Here is a 21,007-nt window from a genome sequence, read left to right as displayed (position 1 = left end):
TAAAAATACATCTTATTTACAGTCCCTGTAAATATATAATAACTAACTTATCTTAAATAAAAAACATTAAAAAAAAAATATTAAAAGATTAATGAATTAAAAAAAATTGGAACCATTGATTTTATAGTATTATACAAAGATCTTCAACAAAATTAAAAAAAATAAATTTTTCTCGGGTTTGAACGATCAGGCGGTCAAATTATTTAAACAGAACATGTCTTAAAACTTAAAACGAATAAAAATAATTTCTATATAAGTTCAAAGCCAACCTAGAATATTATGTTTATGACTTAATGCCAGTCACTTTAGCTTTGGTCCCAAATTATTATGAAAATATTAAATATTAAATTATGAAATAGTAAATAACATTAAAAAATAAATAATTTGCAATAAATTCATTTGCAATAAATCCATCCCATTTAAAAATCCAAAATATTATTTAAAGCTTTCCTAGCTGTTAAACATCTTATTAAAATCACAGTACCCCTTTCGAAAGGTACCGAAGTTGGTTTTGTTTACTCCTTGAATGGGGCTTGTTGTTGCCAGGACAACCCGCTGGCATTCCAATGCAAAACAAATCGAATTTCGGCTGTCGGTGTTGCGGGTTCGAAGGAATTTCAGTGAGGCTCCTGCACAGCCTTGGTGTGGTGCTTCACCGAGTGCCTAGGAATCCAGCCGACCTTTGATATTTGTGGCCTGTGAAGTGGAAGTGCAATGAACTGACATGATTACGGGACCGGAGGCCAGGCAAACGCACAGGTTGTTGGACTTGAAGAAGCAGCAATGGGCCAAGGAAGAGGTGTGTTAACTGCACGCATATATCTAGTTGATTTATATGTTTAATTAATTAATAAATATTTTTGAACAGAGGAAATAGCTCGCATGGACGAGATGTACCATCATCAGCACACCTCGCACCACAAGATTGAACGCACCTCGATTCGCACGTACTACTCCAACTTGGATCTCAGTCAGACCTCGACGTCCAATCAAACTTCCAGTCATTCGCGGCGAAACCAGGGTCCGGATATGCAACTGATCCTGCGCCAGCCGGAGTATCGGCATGGAAATCAGGCCTACATGAACCAGCTGGAGCGGTACATCGACGACCTGGATGCGGACGCCGATGCGGACTTCGAGGACGAGGACGAGTCCATGTACCGCAGGACCAGGCGGGGCAGCTATGCCCCCGGTATGACGTCCCGCCAGATGCAGAATCCCGCTCGCTACGCGGAACTGGTGCCCACATCCCTGCAAACCGCTAAGGGCAGGATGCAGAACTCGCGACAGGAGGCGCAGCAACACTTGAAGCTGCAGCACCAGCAACTGCTGCTGCAGCAACAGCAGCAACAGCAGCACCACCATCTCCAGCAGCAACAGCAGCGCCTGCGGAGTCCCAGTTTGCCAGCCATTCGGCAGAGGGTGAGGCACCAGGAAAAGACGGGCAAACCAACTGACATTGATCCCGGCAACGGGCCACATCGATTAAACAATCCCCCGGGCAACGCGGCAGGAGTGGGCGGAGGAGCAGGAGCGGGAGCGGGAGGGGGAGGGGGAGGGGGAGTTGGAGTCCAGGGACCTCCGGGTTGCCAGGAGGAAGACACCTCCGGCTATCTGAGCGATACGCCCAAGAATCCCCACACTCCCGACATTTGGTTCAACGACGGTGCGAGCCAAATCGAGAGCATAAGTGGCATGGGCAGTGCCAGTGTCCTGGATGGCGGCGTCGGTGGTGTAGGCGCCGTGGGAGGGGGCGTGGCCGGGTGCCGACGCCTCCGCCGATCGATACAGGCGGGCACGGCAGCTGCACCAATGCCTGCACCAATTCCCATCCCCATGCCCATTCCACACCAACCACCCCCGGGAAATCCGCTGAGCAAGGCATACACCATCAAGGGACGACGTGTGCCAGGGCAGGGATACGAGCCACTCGCAGCCGATGGATACATGGCCGATGGGTGAGTAACCAAGTGACCCAATCGCACAAAAAGCACAGGGGCAAACTGCAATTAAACATGAAACAATTTAACTGGGTAAACCAGCTTTATTATTTTTAATAACTTCTGATGAGTTGGGTATTTTACTCTGATTTTTACTATCTAAGTCGGGCCTTGACATTCAAATAATGCATACTTGCAGCCCATAAAATATATTTTTAGCACTTAAATTCTCATAAACCTAGTATATATTATTTAGTAACATTAAAATCAGATTTTTAGTGACCGTAAATTATTATCTGACATTTACATAAATAATTAAATTTAAGTTAATTAATTTAAAAGGCAACTGTATTTATTATTTTCGTTAAAAGTCAAACACTTTTAAGCCACATCTTTGACCCTAAATATAATATGGATTTCTCACTATAAAAAATATTAATTTACTGAAGTAATTCCAAATGAATTATATCATTTTGTCAGTATCATAAATGACTCTTACAATCAATTCGATTGAATCCATGGTTACAAAGGCAATTGTTTTTAAGAAAAAATTAAATTTTCTAGTTAGAATAGAACAAATATATTTTTGTTCATCAAAGTTATTAGTATTTGTTTTGATAATTCCTTAAATATTAATTTGAAGTAAAATAAATGGACATTCTTTTTTATTTTAAATATATTTTCTTACTTTCATTCAGCTGTTGTTATATGCCCGCCCCGCCCAGCTCGTCCAACATGAGCATGAGTCGCGACGTTTCCACCTCGAATACCTACCAGGTGCACATTGGCAATCCGGAGCAGAGTGACTTCTACGTGCACGAGCAGCACGAAAGGGAACGGGCCCGCTGGGCCAACTTCAATGGAGGAGCTGGCCATCAGGCGGCCCAACAGCCACCGGGATGGCTCACTCGCGGGATGCACGATCTCAAGGACAGCGAGGACGATGTGCAGTCCATGCAGTCATCCTCCACCTACTTGAGGGGTCAGAATGCCCCCCTGGATGCCCACACTCTGGCCGAGAGAATGGACAAGAGGCGCAAGGCAGCCGAGTACCACAATGCCATCAAGAAGCAACTTCACGAGAGGGAACTGATCCGGAAATGGGAACTGGAGCGCCATCGGCAGGAGGAACAGATGGAGGAGGAGCGCATTCGCAGGCAGAAGCAATTGGAGCAGGAGCGTCTCGATTTCGAGAGGCGAACTCTTATGGAACGCGACGAGGCCCAGCAGAAAAAGCAGCAAGTAATGCTGGATGCCATTCAAAAAGCCGAAGTGGCGGCCAAATTGGAAAAACAAATGAAGCGACTGGTGCGCCAACCCTCCAAAATGTCCCAGGAAACGGAAGAGGAGGAGTCGGAGCTTCTAAGGGTTCAATCCGTGGAGGAGGAAGAGGAGGCGGGTGAAACTGGAGGGGTGGAACCTTCACCCCAGGAAGAAGAACCCTCCAATACGCCACGAGCTGCCCCTTCAGTTGTCACCGAAGAAAAAGTCCTGATTGGCACACCCATCAACCTTCGACGCACTGTCACTAAGCCCATTAAAATACCCAAGGATTCCAAGAAGGAGGAACCAAAGGGGCAACCCTCTTTCTTGGGGGAAGATAAAGAAAACATGGCTCTGCTGATGCAACCAGCTACCCTCATTCCATTGCCAGTTACCAGCGATATTTTTGGACTCCAAAACGCCATTGGTAACCTACAGATAGCCACATACTTTATGCAGCAGCCCATGCAGAAACAGCCACAGACACCGGGTTCCTATTCGAAGGCCACGATGACCCATCGCACAGACACCTCGATTTACACCGAGGATGGTTACCAGGCGGAAAAGGAGGAGGAGGAACCTCTGGAGACTGCGAGATCGGGCAGAACGGACCTGGTCACCGCCAGTGGTTGCTTCTCTCCGGATTCCTTGGAGGTGGATGTGGCACCCGTTTCGATACCCGAACAAGACAAACTGGCACTGATACCACTCAAGACCCCGCTGCAACTGGGCAATCGAAACAGTTCCGAGGAACTGCATCACGAGTTGGGTCACCAGGCGGATGTGGAGACCCAAACAGAGCTGCCCCTCAACTGCGACCTCTGCCTGTTCCACGACAATTTCTACAAGGTCCTGCTCAAGAGGGAGGTCTCCACCACCACCACCACACAGACGTCCAAGTCTCAGACGCAGCCCGCTAAGGAGTCCGCTGCAGAGAAGGATCATGAGACCACAACTACCACAACCACCACCACAACAACCACATTCAAGGCCAAGAGCAAGGACAAAGACAAGGACAAGGGTCTGAAGAAGAGCCAGGGCAAGGACAAGGATGCCAACAAGATGGACGATCGACCAAAGTGGGGCGTCAATCGGCCGGTGGTCCAATATGTCAAGGCCAGCGATCGGGATCCATTCTGCCTGCGGAAGAAGAAAAACCACCCGAGCACGGCCAAGCCACCGAGATCCCTGTCCATGGACTCCCGTTTGGACAGTGTGGCGGCGCTTCCCGAAGATCGGCTCATCAACCTCGTCGGAGGACCTCCGTCAGCAGCTGGTGAACAGGAGGAGGAGGGCTTCATGCTCAAGGCCCGCAATGTCTGCACCGAAATTCTGCCCATCAAGACCGACGACAAGGGCCGCATTTTCCTCAACTTCCGCGAGGCCAGCGCCATCATGAACGAGGACGAGATCAAGGACAAGCTGCGCCAGAAGTACTTCAACTTTGGCCGGATCCTGCCCCGCAGAAGTTGGGCCTCGGCCACCCAGCACACCCTGCCCCTGCCCTTCGGCACGGTCACCACTGCTCCTCCACAGGCCACTTTGGGTGTGGCAGTGGGTGTGGGTGTGGGCGACCTGGCCGACGATTGAACTAAACATATACTTAACTAAATACTTAAATGACCAGAAACCTTTTACATTGCATCAACTAGAATGACTGTAAACCATTTATGTAAAACCTTTAAATATATTGACATTTGTATTGCAAGCACCTAAATCGGAAATGTTTTTTAAATGCGGTACAACTTTAAGGTGATATGTGAGACTACTTAGTTACTGATATTAATTAATTTATCGGTTTTGTTGTTTACTACATCTCTATTCCAAATGGTTGCTGCTGTTTTGCTTTTTTATACACTTGGACTGAAGTCTGATTGCAAATACAATAACAAACTAATAAAAGGTGATTTTAGAAATGACTTTATTTATATTTTATTTTTTATTAATTTCTTTCTAATAGACTTAGATGTTTCACAAATCTTTACGCTTTATAAACTCATTGAACATATTTTTTCTGCAATAAGCGGCCTGCAAAACCATTTCACCACAGTTAAGTGCAATTTGGCATTGTAATAATTTTTTCATATACCAAAGATAAAAAACGAAAATATTTGTTATTTTACCATAATTAGGTGAAATTTAAAAGAATAATAATTTTCTGTATGCCATGTTATAAAAACGAAAATATTTTTGATTATTTAATTATTTTTTCACCGTTTCGGGAACCTGTAAATTGTCTGTGAGTTGAACTTAAAAGAATTTTAATTTTCTACATTAAGTGAAATCACCACAAACAAAAGACACACAAAATCCTAAAATGCTTTTAGTGGTGCAATGCCTTGTCTAAACCTAGCTACTAGTTCTAGCGAAATTCTCAGCCCGTGAGAAAGGACTTTTCGATGGTGTTGGCTAGGTGCGTTCGGCTGCCTAGATGCGGATTCCTCGTCAGGCTTTCGGCCAGGTCTATTAGCAACATTGTTGCTGGAGCTTAGCGCTCTGCAAGCCACAAATCACGCAAATGTTGCCACATTGTTCACGGTGAGCTGCTGAGCATTGTGTGGCTGATCTGCGGCCAGATCTGCGGGCATATATATGTACGAATATCTTTTGCTGGGGGTCGGAGTCTGTTACACTTTCACAGAACTCAAAATGTCGTATTTCACGCATTTTTACGAGCGTTCGCGTAAATTTATGCGAAAAATCATAAACAACCTGGGCATAAGCTGCCTTCCAGGTTCATCGAGTCCTCGGCAAAACGCATTTTTATTTGCCTCCAAGGGGCGTTCTCTTCGGTTTCGGCCAGTGTCTTGTGTTTTAGCAAGTGGGCGCTGCATATTTCTGTTAATTAACGCATTTTGTGCGTTGTGTAACTATGGGATATCTTTTGGCAGTGGTGTTTTTGTGATCCGAACTCCACACGTAACAACAATGCAGCCATTGAGGAGTTAATTGCATGTCTCTGCAAGTTCTCTAGCTCCTAAAATCACGGAATCGAAGCCAAGGTGAGGTCTGTCCCCATCACTCCCCCTTTTCCGCCTTCTTTTATTTAACCACCCCACCAACTACAACAACAAGTTCAATGCCTCGGAATTAAAATTGACCTTAGGTTCTTGGCTATTTAACACACTTGCTACGAGAAGCTAAGTCAACTTTTTTTGGGTCGAATGAAAATTTTTAAATTATTTTTAAAATTAAAGCTATGGAATAGTCTCTATTTGAAAAACAAGATTTAATATTAGATATGAACTTAAGTTTCATATATTGTTTATTATTATATTAAATTTTATTGGCAATTATAATATTACGAAATTTGTATGATTTTGATAAAGTAATTTTACTTTGCCAGCACAGTGCACTTCTTAATAACACACAGAATAATGCTGTATTCTACTTTTATTTGTAGTTGCTATTTTTTGTAACCGCTGAAATATATAAAATATTATATTACTTAAATAAGAGTATAACATGCTCGTTTTACCCCACATCAGAACTCTTTTCGAATGCTTTTTTGACGTTGGCTAAGGGCAAACAAAGCCAGCCAGCATAATGGCAATAAAAAGTTCTCATTCGTGTTCTAGTTTCGCAGCAACAAGACGGCAAATTGCCTTTGAGTTCGAGTTTTTGGCATGCCATGGTTCGGTGGCCATTGGGCGGAGGGAAAACTTCGGGGTGGTGTGGCCGGAAAAATTGCATTTCCAATGTCACGTGAGGAAAAAGAGCCAGAGGCGGCAATTGTTTGTGCCGTCACCTTGAACGTATGCCAAAATCAAAGCGACCCCGTGATTAATGACACTTGATTAGGAATTCAAGCCGAGAGATCTGCATTTTTGTCAGCCAGCGTTATTTATTTAGCTAACCCGTTAATGGCGGGACCCTCTTGAACTACAAAACTCTGACATAATTAATGACACTCGATGTGAAGCTGATTTCAAGCAATTCAAATCGATCAAGGGATATTGGGTCTGTCTACTCTTTTGCATGATTAATGATCGCAAAAAACAGATCAGCTTTTGCAACTGTTTTCTAATTGTTATTTTGCCAACAGTCTTGCTGCTGTGACAGTTGCTCAAGATTTTCAAGGAGTTTCCATTTGTCATTTGGCCATTTGGGCCCTTTTGCGGTCACTTGAGGATCATTTGCAAAGCAGCTGCACTTCTTTGCCTCCGTGTTTGTCGTTCTTTTGTTTTAATATGCAGACTGCAACTGAATCCGAAAACCGAACAGAATTTGACGGACAGAGCCCACCTGAGGTTGTTCCCGAGCGGAAATCACATCGACAAACACCACATAAACTATAAAAATTGTTTATTTTCGATTCAAGGCATTGCACTGAATCAATGCCCATAAATTTGATTATTCCTCTGCACAATTGCTGTAATGGCTTATGGATAATTTATGAATGCCTCTCGCCCGGAATGTGAGCTGAATAATTAAGAAATTTTCCAATTTTTATTACATTTTTACGCTTTTCTTGTATTTGAACATTTCAAAGTTGATTTTATTTAACTAAACCATATTTATCTGTTCTTTGCTCCTTCTTAATATTTTAAAACTTGTTTAAGATAGCATTTGGTTAACAATTATCATGTTAAGCAATCAATGTAGTTTAATTTAAATCCACAAATGATTTAACGTAAAAATGTATACATTAAAAACATTTTGAATATCTCTAATTTTCCCTTTTCTTTAAACATTTTTTCCGAAGTTATATTTATCCAAACTTCACTTATTGAAGTCAAACAGTTTGCAGGAATCGTAAGCCAAGGAAGAAAACAATTCTCTTGCATCTGCGCATTCCCCAAGGACAGCTGAAATATCTCTATTTTTTGTCATGGCCACACTTGATTAATTCCATAAAAGGATTACGAGAGTCGGCCGGTTATTAGATAACTTCCGCATAAGGATCTCGCGACTGATGAAGTCATCAGCGTGTCCGAAATGCTGAGCAGGAAATTGACATTTATCACACTTTCACCTTTTGCTCCTCGCTCAAACGCACTATTTTTTTTTTATTTGCGCACACGACCCGGCTTCCTTCCTTTTTTTTTTGTTATTTTTTCATTCGGCTGCCAGACAATATCCTGTTCCCATTTCAATTGCGATTGTCTGAGATTGTCGCCTTTGTCCCGGGATTCGTTTCGGGGCCATCATTATCATAATTAATGTGACTTAATCAAGAATAATGTTCGCCAAGGAAACAAACGGAATATTGCGTCTAATCAAGTTATCCCAGGGAACCCTTTTGAGAAAATAATGCGGTCAACCGCAGTAGTTGGCTGAAAATGAAAGGGTTGAAGGTCAGTTGGGAATCCAGGGCCTACTTTGCATACGGGCAATAAAACCGAAGTTTTCTCTGTCAAAGATTTATGTAGCATGCGAAAAGGCATTAACGGAAAAGATACCATTTATATACATTTTTTTTCCAGCCCGACTTGAAGTTGAAGGTTTTAATGTTACGGGTGCCCATATGTCGTTTGATATCTCAACCAGATTTGCTCGTTATGCGTGCATTGTTGTCGTCGTTTTCCTCGTTTTCCTCGTTTTCCTCGGGCTCCCTGGGCGACATTCGCACGAATCGTGTCCTGATCCTTATCGGGACCCGGGGTCCTGCTACCAGGAACTAGTCGTCAATGCCCGGACTACTGTGCACATATCTTCGTGTGTCCGTTGGCTGGCTATCGTCCTATCTTCCTATCGTCGCACATGTTGACACATTAATGTCCTCGATTCGTGCGTGAGGCCACTGGCAGATCCTAATCGGCGTTACTAACTGGAATCGTGTTGAATCTCACAATAGATTGCATTCTTTGGGGGGTTTTGTTTCGTACAATTAGTACTGTTTTTCGGGGTGAGCGCGATTTCGAATGCAATATGCGGGACTTCCTGATCGATGACGATCCAGATAAGTTACAGTTAGGTGTGAAAAAAAATCAAAAGCGAATACTTTTTGTATATATCTACACTTAAATTAAAAATCTGTAAGCTACGGAAATACATAAAGAGTTTTCGCTTGCATTCTCTTACTAGATCAAACTATTATTTACCCTATCTAAAAAATTAAACAATTATGACCAAATATACCAAATTGTTTAAGATATCCACTTTCATAATACAATTAAAAAAGTTGTGAAGTTTGTTTCAATAATTTTTAGAATAATAAACCAATGCTAAATCTAAAAAAAAAAATAAAAAAAAACAGCAATGTTATAATTTGTCGTTGTTTTTTTTCCTATTGTTCCCATGGGAGTATATGCTATAGCCGTGCGACGGACATGGCTAGATCGACTCTCCTAGTGATAGTGATCAAGATAATATAAGCTATGTAATATAAATATATACAAGAAGTTATGAAAGTCATTTAAGTTCAAAAATCTTGCAATTATTATTATTAAGATCCAAAGACCCAAAATATCGTTCAGTGTAAGCTCTGAGTGATCTCCGCTGAATTCGTGATTGAATTGCATTTATTTCGGACTTTTTCGGGCCTAGGCTGTGTTTCCAACGGGCGTGGTACAGCTGCTCCCAAAAAGGCATAAACAAATCATAACAATTGCCGGTGGTAGGATCGGTAGGATCCATGATCCATACAGAGGGACGCTCACACACGGCAGCAATTTATCATCCACTAAACAAGCCAAGAAATGTCGAGGGAGCGGGGAGGAAAGGACTTGCCATTGTTAGGCCAACACTCTTTGTCTTCGTTTTTGGGCTTCTACTTCTGAGTCGAACATAAATTGGAGGTGTGTGCGCCATATAAACATTAAATTTTATTTAGATGAGAGTCGGTTGAGAGGTTTTTTTTTTATGGGTGTCCTGATTTCCAACTGTGCCTGATTATTGATTATTCTCCTTTTCCAGTGCACCTCAATAAAAAATGAATTAGGGCATCGGAAACTTCGTTTCTTTGCCTTCGATCGATTTCGTTTTGATTTATTATCATATCGTAAATTTCTGAGCTACGAAGAATGCACCAAAATCCTGATTCTCTGTCAATTCTTTACAGTTTCTTGAATAGCTTTGCACACTAAAGTTATATTTTCCCAGCGATGGAGGCGCCTTCGTGTTCTCCACTCACTTTTGAGGGTTTTTGTTGATTTCCCTTGACAACGTTTATTTCCTCACTTAGCACCTGGAACCGGGACACACATCTCTCGCCACTAGTTTAGTCCAAATACAATATTATTTGTTCAGTATTTTTGATTTTTTCGTGCTTTGTTTTACGTTTTGTTTCGCTTTGTTTTCTGTGTCGAAAACCAAATTTTAATAATGTTAATTTGTTGCGTTTCATGGGACCTGAGATTTACGATGTCTTCTCCAGTATTTGGTTTTGTTATTTCCCCAGGTTTCGCCGTAATTATGCTAGTAAGTCGGACTGGAAAGGTGTGGTTCAGTTTTTGTGGCTGGGTTCTCATTTCTCCGGACTTGAATTGCGTCGAAGCAAAGAGGTGCTGATTGTTTGATTTGGGTGGCTAAATGTGAAATGGAATAAATGGTTAGATACGAGCGATTCGGGAATCAATAAATAAGCCCGTAGATGGGCAAGTAATTTTGATCTGGAAACGTTATAATAATTTATAAAATATTTATAAAATATTGGTTTAAAAGCAAAGTTAATGAAATCTGCATTAAATAGGAATTTACTAACCGAAAAATTAAGTAATTTTATATTCTTTATAATAATATTATATCAACATAACAATAATTTATTTAATACATCTTTACAAAACATTTATAAATAGTCAACAAGAATTAACTTACTTAAGAATAACTTTAAAACAAATTAGTTCATTAAAGAATATATTCTTAAATTTCTTAATATTATTACATTTTCAAGGCCTATCCTCTAAATGAAACCCCCTTCTCATTGTAAGCCCCTACCTTCTTAACAAATGAGATTAAACAACTAACTTTAGTTCCAGCTAGGCTAAATGTTACTCGATAATAGCTATAGCCACCTCTGGGGCATTAGCCATAGTCAATTATTAGTTCACATAAGCATAAAGTAAAGCTGGAGAAACACCAACAAATTTTTATAACATTTCCGCATAAATCCATAATACCCGTAAAAATATCATGAGTTTGACAAACAAAGACGAGAAAAGATGCGTAAATGAGGGGCAATCGCCGGGGATATATGTATGTATACATATACTCGTATCTGAAGAAAACGGCCTGAAGAGCGGAGAGTCGAAGTCAATTTGCATATTTTGGATGACAAACGCTGTGGTGGGTCCGAGTTTCTGAGAGACTTCCGATGCGGCGTGAACCGAAAAGCGTGTTAATTTTCACTGTGCATTTTATATGACTGCCATATAGGAAAGGAGCGACTGGGGATCGAACGTCTTATGTTAATAGGCGGATCGCAGCATTCAACGCCCCGAAAGTTTCACCGCTTGAAATGTGCTGTAAAGTTGTTAATTAAAACCAAGAAAACCAAGAAAATCCACCCAGACCCCAGCTGAGGACCACACAGCAGCATCGGTCCAAGTGCAAGTCTAAGTCCAAGTCCCCCAAGTCTCATCTCGGTTTTGGGGATTTCGTTTACGTTCACGGATTCCCACCAAGACCTGTTTTATGGCTTGGCCGCTCTTTTAACTTGCTTTTTGTTTGGCGTGTGTGTTTCTGTTTTTGTTATCGCTTTCAAATGCACTTGCTGCTCGTTTCCAGATATTTCAAAATTTGAATAATTTTGCAAACGGATTCGTACTTGTTTTTTGATTGATATTGCCAGTCAAACTGCACGGCACTCCTGCGGGCCAAACGTCAAAATCACCCGGCCGAGCCAACACTCGAACTCAAACGCGAATATCTCAGGAAAAAATGAAGAAAGATGAAGTTCTGATACCGAGGTTGCAAACACACTTTATAATTATAAATATGCAAAAAAGAAAATACGACACATCAATGGCTGCGATTAAATCACTACTCTAGCGAAAAGGTAGAAAATCCGAATATTTTGTACATATTTTCATCCTTTGCGATTTAAAATATGAATATATTTAATATTTTCTTAATTTAACATATTACTATATTTGGAATGGATTTTAATATCTAAACATTTAATTTAAACTTATACTTTAAATAAAATGCGTTTAAGGACACTTTAATTTAAATATTTTAATCATGCAATTCGATATGCATCGTATGACAAATAGTTGTTTTTTCTATTCCATTTTTTATCAGTGCTTATTTTGTTTTAGCATAGATTTAGTCCTGTTTGTTAGTCTACATTGAATTGAAAGTAATTGAGAATATTAAAATAACTGAAACAGTATCACATATAGTAAAGTGATCAATAAGTCTAAAAAGGCTTAAAAGTTAAGTAAATAAATGTTATGTTAACTATTAAAAACCATTTACTGATTTTCAAAATCAGTTTAAAACGTCCTTTAATGATTGGTAAATATTAATAAGACCTATTGCTGGACTGAATTCTGAAAAAACCAACAAAACCCTCTACAAAGGGTATAATTAAAGCTGGTTTTGCATCATTTCGGATTTGGGGTTATCAATCACACATAGAAAATTTCGTTGTTCGTCGCCGTTTCTGTGCTGTTAGATGAAGCGCGAGTTTGACTGACTACGCCTGGCCAAATGTTAGTCATTAATTATGGCCAGAGATCCAGCAAATGATGATCCGAGCGATGATGAACCGGCGACTCATCATCGTCATTATTGACAGACCCTCCCCCTCCACTTAATCCCCGCAAAACATGTTCTTAAACTTTGGCCTTGAATCTTGGCTCGACTTGTCTTGTCTTTGGCATAGGATAGGTTTTTTAGGTTTTGTTTTTCGGTTTGCACATTTCCGATGCACCACCCCAAAAACTCCCCTCCGCCGGACTATTCACATTATTTTTGCCTATTCTATTCTATTCTTGTTTTTCCTTTTCTCGTTTCAGCGTTGTTTATATTTAATTGCTAAAAACTATAATTCTGTCAAGTTTATTATGAAAATAATTATAATGCACGTTCTTAGCCATTGTGATGGCAGAGTTTATCTGAGTGCGCATATCTCTGGGCTCCATCCAAACAATGGTCGTGGCCTGGCAGATTTTGCGTTATAATTACCTCGGCAAGAACAAAACAGAGTCACTAAGAACGCACACAAAAACACACCGTTCTCGGTACAAGAATTTGTCCATTGGGTCATTGGGTTAGTGTTAAGTCATTTTCATTGAAATTAGCGGGCAGCGAAAAAATAAGGCAATAGTGGGTTTTTCTTCAAGTTGACCCAGTTTGACATCTATAAAACCGAATGAGTCACGGAAATCAACAGAATCTTCTAAATTGTGAATCTACAAGAGCTGAGTAATATTAGGCTAGGCACTTTTATAATCTTTAAAGAACGTTTACAATATTTTTATTATTATTATTATTATTATTATTATATTATTTTATCTTTTAATTTTTTCCCCGGACAACGGGGAATTTTTTATTTTAATTTTTACCTCTTATTAATAACAAGTCTCTGTAAATCTCTTATGCATCATTTTTATTTCTTGAATTCCCATAAATATTATTGTACTTATTTTAACGAGGTTGTCCAGTCCTAGTTTTCTTGCTCTTAAATGCCAACGGTGCTCTATAAATCTAACTTTGTTGCCGCCCAAAATGTTTTGGGCAAATAAAATTTGACATAAATGGCAATTTGCCTGCACAGTTCCACCTCTTGACACATTTTCCACACATTTTGGCCTCTAAAACATTTGTGCAAATTGGCCCAGAAATTGTGGCAGTTTCTGGTTTGAATAGCTTGCAAATCCTTGTCCTCCCTTCGATATATTTATGGCTGGACAGGACCACACCCTTATCGTTGTCCTTGTTGCCGTCCTTGGCTCATTGTTTCGCGCATTGTTGGCGAAAAAGGCATTTGTCAGAAGTCAAAATATTTATTAAGATCAACTGGTTTTTGGCTGTGGTCAAGAGCGCAATATCTTTCTGTAACCTTAACCGTATCAGGACCCTACCCGTAACCCAAAGACAGCCACGACGACGTGTGCCAAAAAGTAAAGGTGGAGGGCAAAAATGCAAAAAAAAAATAAAACGTTTCTGATAAATGGTATGAGCGTTAAATTTTGTCGCTTTTGGCTGATCTAGATAAATGCATTTGAATTTGCATGTTTTATTAAGAAATTTATTAACACACACACACCTCCACAGATACGGATTCGACTGCAGATGCACTCAAAAAAAAATTTATTTTTTGATAATTATAAAATAATTGCATTTATAAGATTACTTATTGACTGACTAAACTATTAAGATTACCATTTAAACAAAAAATTAATAAAAGCTATGAAAAATAGGTTAATTTGAGATTCAAACAAATACAGTTGAACTTAATTTTACACATTGCAAGGCACTACATTTTTAAAAACATTTAAATAAGTTAAAAAAGCTACTTAATAAGTCCCATATCAACAAACTAATATGTAAATCACAAGTAGATATAACTTTAATGTTAAGAATGTGTTCAAACAATAATTTCACTTTTGTATAACCCAACGCCTTTTTCTTACTTGCTGCTCAAACCACGTAAATTAAAGCATATTGATAACTTAATTTCACATAAGTTAGACATTTTTGTTTGAGTGTAGAACGTGGAGCTCCAGCGATCTTGCCAGATTTTGCCATCTTTGTCTGCGCTTGCTTGCCGGACTTCGTTATAAATTATGCACTTAAGTTGAGGGTGTATTCATTATATGGATAAAGTTCGACTTGGACTTGAACTTCGTTTTGGGGAATTTGTGCTCCTCCGCTTTATTTCTCGCTTCGGCTGTCTGTTCTTCATTTTTCAACGCCTGGGATGGTCCGATGGGTCTGAGTCTTAAAGGTTTTCCAGTCCCGATCTCAGTCGGCCAGTCGTCGCCATCGAAGCCGCCTCCTGCTGGGCCAAGTGACACTGACACTTGAGTAGATGTTTTGCGGTTGATAAAATCAAGAGCAAACAAGGTCTCCCTCGGACCCTGGATTTTTCGATTGCAGCCTGCAGGCTGGAAATCGCTGGGCCTGCTCCACGATCACGTCCACCAACTCAGCGAGATCCTTTCGCCGCCGTTTTTTTTTATATTTTTCATTTTTTACTAATGGTGTGACAAATTTTAAACAAGTAATTTCTGCATGTTGTTTATGGGCCTCGCAACGCTCTCAACGGGGGGATGGGTTCGAGTCGGGTTCGAGTTCGAGTTCATAATAAAATTTATGAGCAATGCCCTCTTTTGGAATTGAGCAAATCAAAAAAGAAGAGGCATAAAAAGGAGTCACATGTGGAATTTCATCGGAAATGATGACAGCGGCATGGGGGAAAATTCCAAAAGTTGCTCTCCTTTTTCGAAAGGAATTCGATCGGTATCTATAATAATTCTGACAATTTTTTACAAACAATAAATTTCATGGCCAAATAAATGCATACAAAATGGGGATTGCCAGCCGAAAAGCCAAAAACTTTTACAATGGGTTAACAATTTAGGTAAAAATACCTAATAATAAAACAACCAGTACTATGTGCCAAAATAAGAGCAGTATGTTTACTTAAATTTTAATCAATTTGTGTTTTGTTACCTAAGAATTTCTATAGAATTAATAGAATTAAAATTTCATATTAATATAGAAGAGTAGGCGTTATTTAAAATATGATATTATTACGCTCCAGACTTTTCTCCATTATTATTAGAAAATCTTTTCAGTATAAATTAACCCTAATATCACAATCGTCAGATATATATGATTATTGCGGCCTGTTTAAAAATCGATAACAAGTCATCAACTTTATGGCAATCTGCGGTCCAATCGACACCAAACCGATGCCTATCAGGCCGGCTATATAGAGCTTCATTATAGTAAATCATAATTCTGCCATCTAGGCATGCCTCGCCGCATGTGGCAACCGCGATGATGGGGAGTATCGTTTCTGATGCACCAGACACACTCTAAACTATCGGAAGATATTGGTGGGACGGCCCAGGGCTGACAATGAGTGTGGGCCAGTTAAAGAGCACCTATACCAGCCCAAACCAGCTGGGCTAAGCGCCATCAAATGTTCTCCTCGAACATAAATGCTGCACTTTACTATATGTATTATGGGCATTATGGATGACGGAGGAAATTTGAGTCCCAGCTCAGGCAGAGACACAAATTTTCCAACTATGATCGTTGATCGTCTGGGTGTCTATCTGGGAAAAGTTAGAGATGGCTCTGAAGATCACGAAAATGCTGAATACCTGCTGAAAATGGTCATTGGCATCAAAAATAGTATTATTATAATTTAATTTCTTAACATTTTAAAATTAATTCATTAAATATCAGTAAGAAATAAATCAATGACAATTAAATTAATATTTATTTTATAACTCCATTTGATTTATAAATAACTTTATATTTTTTCAAGTTAAATATTTCCTTGTCATGAGTATTTTACCTAAAACCTATCAATTTTAAAAGGTCAACCCACTTAAATGTGACATTCGTGAGTCGCATTAACCCATTCACGTGATGTGGTCATCTCTAGAAGGAAACCGAGAAGCGATGCCAATCAGTTTGGCTGCCTGATTCAGCTAGATCTTCCAAGTTGCAACCTCCAGCCTCGTTACCTTACCTTTACCTCCAAAGTTGTCTCATTTTCATTTTTCGTCCCAGACTCCGTTTCTCTGTCCGCTTGTCTGTGGGTCTCCGTTTGTGTCGCGACATTGACGACTTTGTTGATAATTTTGATTTTATTATGTTAATAAAATGTTATGGTTTAAAATGTTCAACATTTCAGTCAGTCGCGGAGTGGGAATCGGAATCGGAGTCGGAGTCCCAAGTCAGACAGCTGGTGCAGCTGGTTCAATGGTACAAAGACCGTGTGGATATGGATGGTGTATGTTGTATGTTGTATGGTGTATGGTGTGTGTTGTATGGTTGGTATGGTTATGGTGCCTTGTCCGCTTCTGTCGTCTGCGCATCATAACTCATTAGTGACAATATCGTCGGATGCTCGCCGTGTGGCTTTACCTGATTTCGATAATTGTCTCCGTTAATTGGATTAAATAACCCCAACAAACGAAATATTTTCGCTGGCAGAAATCTGTTTCGAAATATGCACATCGATTTGAATCGCTGGCCGTTCTCATTCTGATTCCCATTCCCTGCTCATTATCTTGGCCTTGTTGCTGTTCGGAGGCCCTTTAATAGCCCCTCCATCTCTCGATCGTGGCGCTGTGTTCGCTGTCATGTTAATAACATTCGTAATATGCTTTTTAATTAGTCTACTCGGCGAGTCGCCGGCGACTTGTGGGGGGTCCCCCGAAAAGGGTTCTCGGCTCGGATTCCCGGCTGATTAATGCTGCATTTTTTGATTATGGATCGCTTAAGGGGCCACAAATCGCTGTTTGTTTATGTTAAGTAGCTCAGACGGCCAAAGTGTTGGGAAGTGGACTGGAAATGAGGTGGGGTGCACCTTTTAGGAAACATTCTGAAGTGGATCTCGCTGCACTCTAAACGAGCCGAACATTTTGTGACACGAATGGATCACCGATGAGATCATCTCCCTAATGAGGTAAAAGTTTCGGAAACTGGTTTACCTGCTTCGAATAGCAAGTGGGTCAATATGATTGAAAGAATTTACTCCGATGTTTCGACATATCATTATGATAGTGTCTAACAAGTGAATTCAAATCTCATCTTCTTTTTATACAAAAAAAGGTAACCAATGCTACCTTATTAAAAAGATTCGAATTCTAAATCGATTGGCACTATAACTTAAGAGATTCATTTTACTCCATATTTATTTTGAAAAATGTATTAATACAAATATTTTATTTAATACCAAAAACTTGGTATATAATTTGCAAAACATTGATAGTGTAAACTCTATCAATATTATTGATGCAAACTAAAATGTTTTATTATGCCACTTGAAACTTTTTATTTGAGTCCACATATAAAGTTATACTTCCATGGAACGAAATAATTCCGAATATCCCAGCTATGCTTTATGGTATTTACTTAGTCTGCCTTTATCTGCAGTGCGGCAAAAAGTATACAAAGCGAAAAAAGCGAAAATTCAAACGCCCACTTCCAGTAAACTTCGACTCCGAACTCTGCTCCAAAAACAAGCAAAAAGCCAACTTAAACATAATGCAATTACTTAAAACTGTACCATGGCCTGGCGCACACAGTTTAAACAGAACACGCCCCCATCGACGGCGGCGATTTGTGCGGAAAGGCAAAAGCCAGGAAAAAGGTCCGACCTCAAGTGGAGTTGTGGCCGGAGTTGAAGTTGGCTTTTCCCTGGTCCCTGGCCGAGCCGCAAAAATCTCTCTCTTAATGTAGATCATCTGGCGGCGCTGAGAAGCCGATCGATCAGAGGAGTTTCTGGTCCGGAAAGGGGAAGGACTTAGCCAGGAACGAGTGCGGCATTCAAGCCATGTGAAATCCATGAATTGCGGCAAAAAGACCAAAATTAAGTGTATATTGATGCAGTGAAAACCACAGCCATAGGGTACACTGCAAGAAAATGAAGTATAAACAGGGCAAAGCTTTACTGATAAGCCATCATGTATAAAATTTTGGTATTTATTAATATTCAAATATAGGTATATATTTTTATCAAGTTAAAATCTTTGTTTGTCTTACAAAAGTAGGTATTTACACACAATTTTTCTAAAATTATAATATAAAACCTTTTATACATTTTGTCGTTATTATTAATTATTTTCATTTTGACAAAAAAAATGAGAAACTAAATAATTGTTTTGTAAATATTTAGCTCACATTGTCCAATTGAATGTGACTTTAAATATTGAAACACTTTGAGATTAATATACTATTACAAAAAGTTTTTAATCGTAACATTTTTTTTTCTCAATTATTCTTTTCTTACATATTTTTTAGAATTCTATAGTAATGTAAATATTAAGTAACTTTTTAGTGCCAAGCTCACCAAACGCATACCGCAATCGGATATACCCCGTCCAGTAAAAACAACAATCAAATTGAATGCTTCGCTTTGCACTCCAAGCCGAAAAACCACAGAAAAAAAAAAAAAAGGGGGTGGAATAATGGGCGGCTATGCGAATTTACTCAGTGCATGATTATAGCGTAGATTACAAAAAGTGCGCTCAAGAGCTCTACCCCAAAACAGCAACAACAACAACAACGCACGGTGCTCTGTGATTTTTGGTAAGGAATCGGATTCAGAGTTGGATCTCGGATCGGACCTTCTCGGTTTTCCTTTTTTATTTTTTGAGCTTATTGCCGGGTCGACTGGCGGCGGGCCATATTCATAGAGGTCGTCGTGTCGCGGCCACATGAGAGATCATCTCGTCCTGAGCTCTTCCTCGAGTGCTCCTCATATGCTAAGAGAATCATAACACGGACCACACTTTACCACACATAGTAGGTGTGCGGTGCGGTTCGGGGCCCTATAATTGCTTTGTAACCTTTGTTGCCAACGCAGTCATATAGTACAGACGAATCGGATCCCAAGAGTTGGCCACGCACCCCGAAAAAAATCGCCAAGGAACAGCCAGCAAACTGTTTTTTGTAGTACAAATTAATTGCTGCTTTACACGCGTTTCTCATCGGCCAGCCAGGCAAAATCATTCATCTGATGCAGATGCTGGAAAAACTGCACATGCAAGTACTTCGCAGTGCACTCGGAGAAATTTAAATAATGTAGGTATGTACATATAACAAAATGTTCTTTGAATTTACATTTTTATTTGGTCAGATCAAAGACATAGTCTTCAAACTTCAATACTTTCAGCTGAAGCTGTACTGCTTTCTTACCATAATAATAATAATAATAAAGTTAATAATCCAAATTTATAGTATTGTTAAAATAAATAGAACTTAAGTTAAAAAGCTACCGATATAAACAAATTCATTGTCAGAGCATCATTTTTTGACAAAGAAAATAAACCAAATATTATAAATTTGTTAATAAATGCAGTGTTTTTGATGGCAGATATATATTTAACTAATTAATATAAATCCATTTTTATACCCTTGCAGAGGGTATTATAATTTCAGTCAGAAGTTTGCAACGCAGTGAAGGAGACGTTTCCGACCCTATAAAGTATATATATTCTTGATCAGCATCACTAGGAGAGTCGATCTAGCCATGTCCGTCTGTCCGTCTGTCCGTCTGTCCGTCTGTCCGTCCGTTTATATGCAAACTAGTCTCTCAGTTTTAAAGCTATCTGCATGAAACTTTCCCAAAAGTTGTCTTTCTATTGCAGGTAGTATATAAGTCGGAACGAGCCGGATCGGACGACTATAGCATATAGCTCCCATAGGAACAATCGGAAAAATAAATGAAAAAAAATTATAACTTTGCTGTTTTTTAATTTTTTGTTTAGTTCTTCGACATATAGTAATGGTAAAATATTTCCGATTTACGGTTTAAATTTCATCAAAATCGGACGACTATAGCATATAGCTCCCATAGGAACAATCGGAAAAATAAATGAAAAAAAATTATAACTTTGCTGTTTTTTAATTTTTTGTTTAGTTCTTCGAGATGTAGTAATGGTTTAATATTTCAGAATTACGGTTTCAATTTCATCAAAATCGGACGACTATAGCATATAGCTCCCATAGGAACAATCGGAAAAATAAATGAAAAAAATTATAACTTTTCTGTTTTTTAATTTTTTGTTTAGTTCTTCGACATATAGCAATGTTTAATTATTTCAGAATTATGGTATAAATTTTATCAAAATCGGACGTCTATAGCATATAGCTCCCATAGAAATAATAAAAATATATAAAATAACTATCTAATAATTGAGCTGCAAATAATCATAGTTTCAATGTTT

The 21,007-nt window shown here is 39.4% G+C and overlaps 1 protein-coding gene across 1 annotated transcript; it reads left to right on the top strand.

Annotated features, from left to right (window-relative positions):
- Positions 1-634: 634 nt before the first annotated feature.
- Positions 635-4,905, top strand: LOC128260107 (uncharacterized). Its single transcript, XM_052992839.1, has 3 exons — positions 635-799; positions 871-1,958; positions 2,639-4,905. The coding sequence occupies exons 1-3, from the start codon at positions 725-727 to the stop codon at positions 4,791-4,793; spliced, it is 3,318 nt and encodes a 1,105-aa protein (XP_052848799.1). The 5' UTR covers positions 635-724; the 3' UTR covers positions 4,794-4,905.
- The last annotated feature ends 16,102 nt before the right edge of the window (positions 4,906-21,007 follow it).

Source organism: Drosophila gunungcola (assembly GCF_025200985.1).
Source record: "Drosophila gunungcola strain Sukarami chromosome 3L unlocalized genomic scaffold, Dgunungcola_SK_2 000014F, whole genome shotgun sequence".
NCBI lineage: Eukaryota > Metazoa > Arthropoda > Insecta > Diptera > Drosophilidae > Drosophila > Drosophila gunungcola.
The sequence above is the reverse complement of the archived record's forward strand: the minus strand, read 5'-3'. Positions and strand labels throughout refer to the sequence as shown.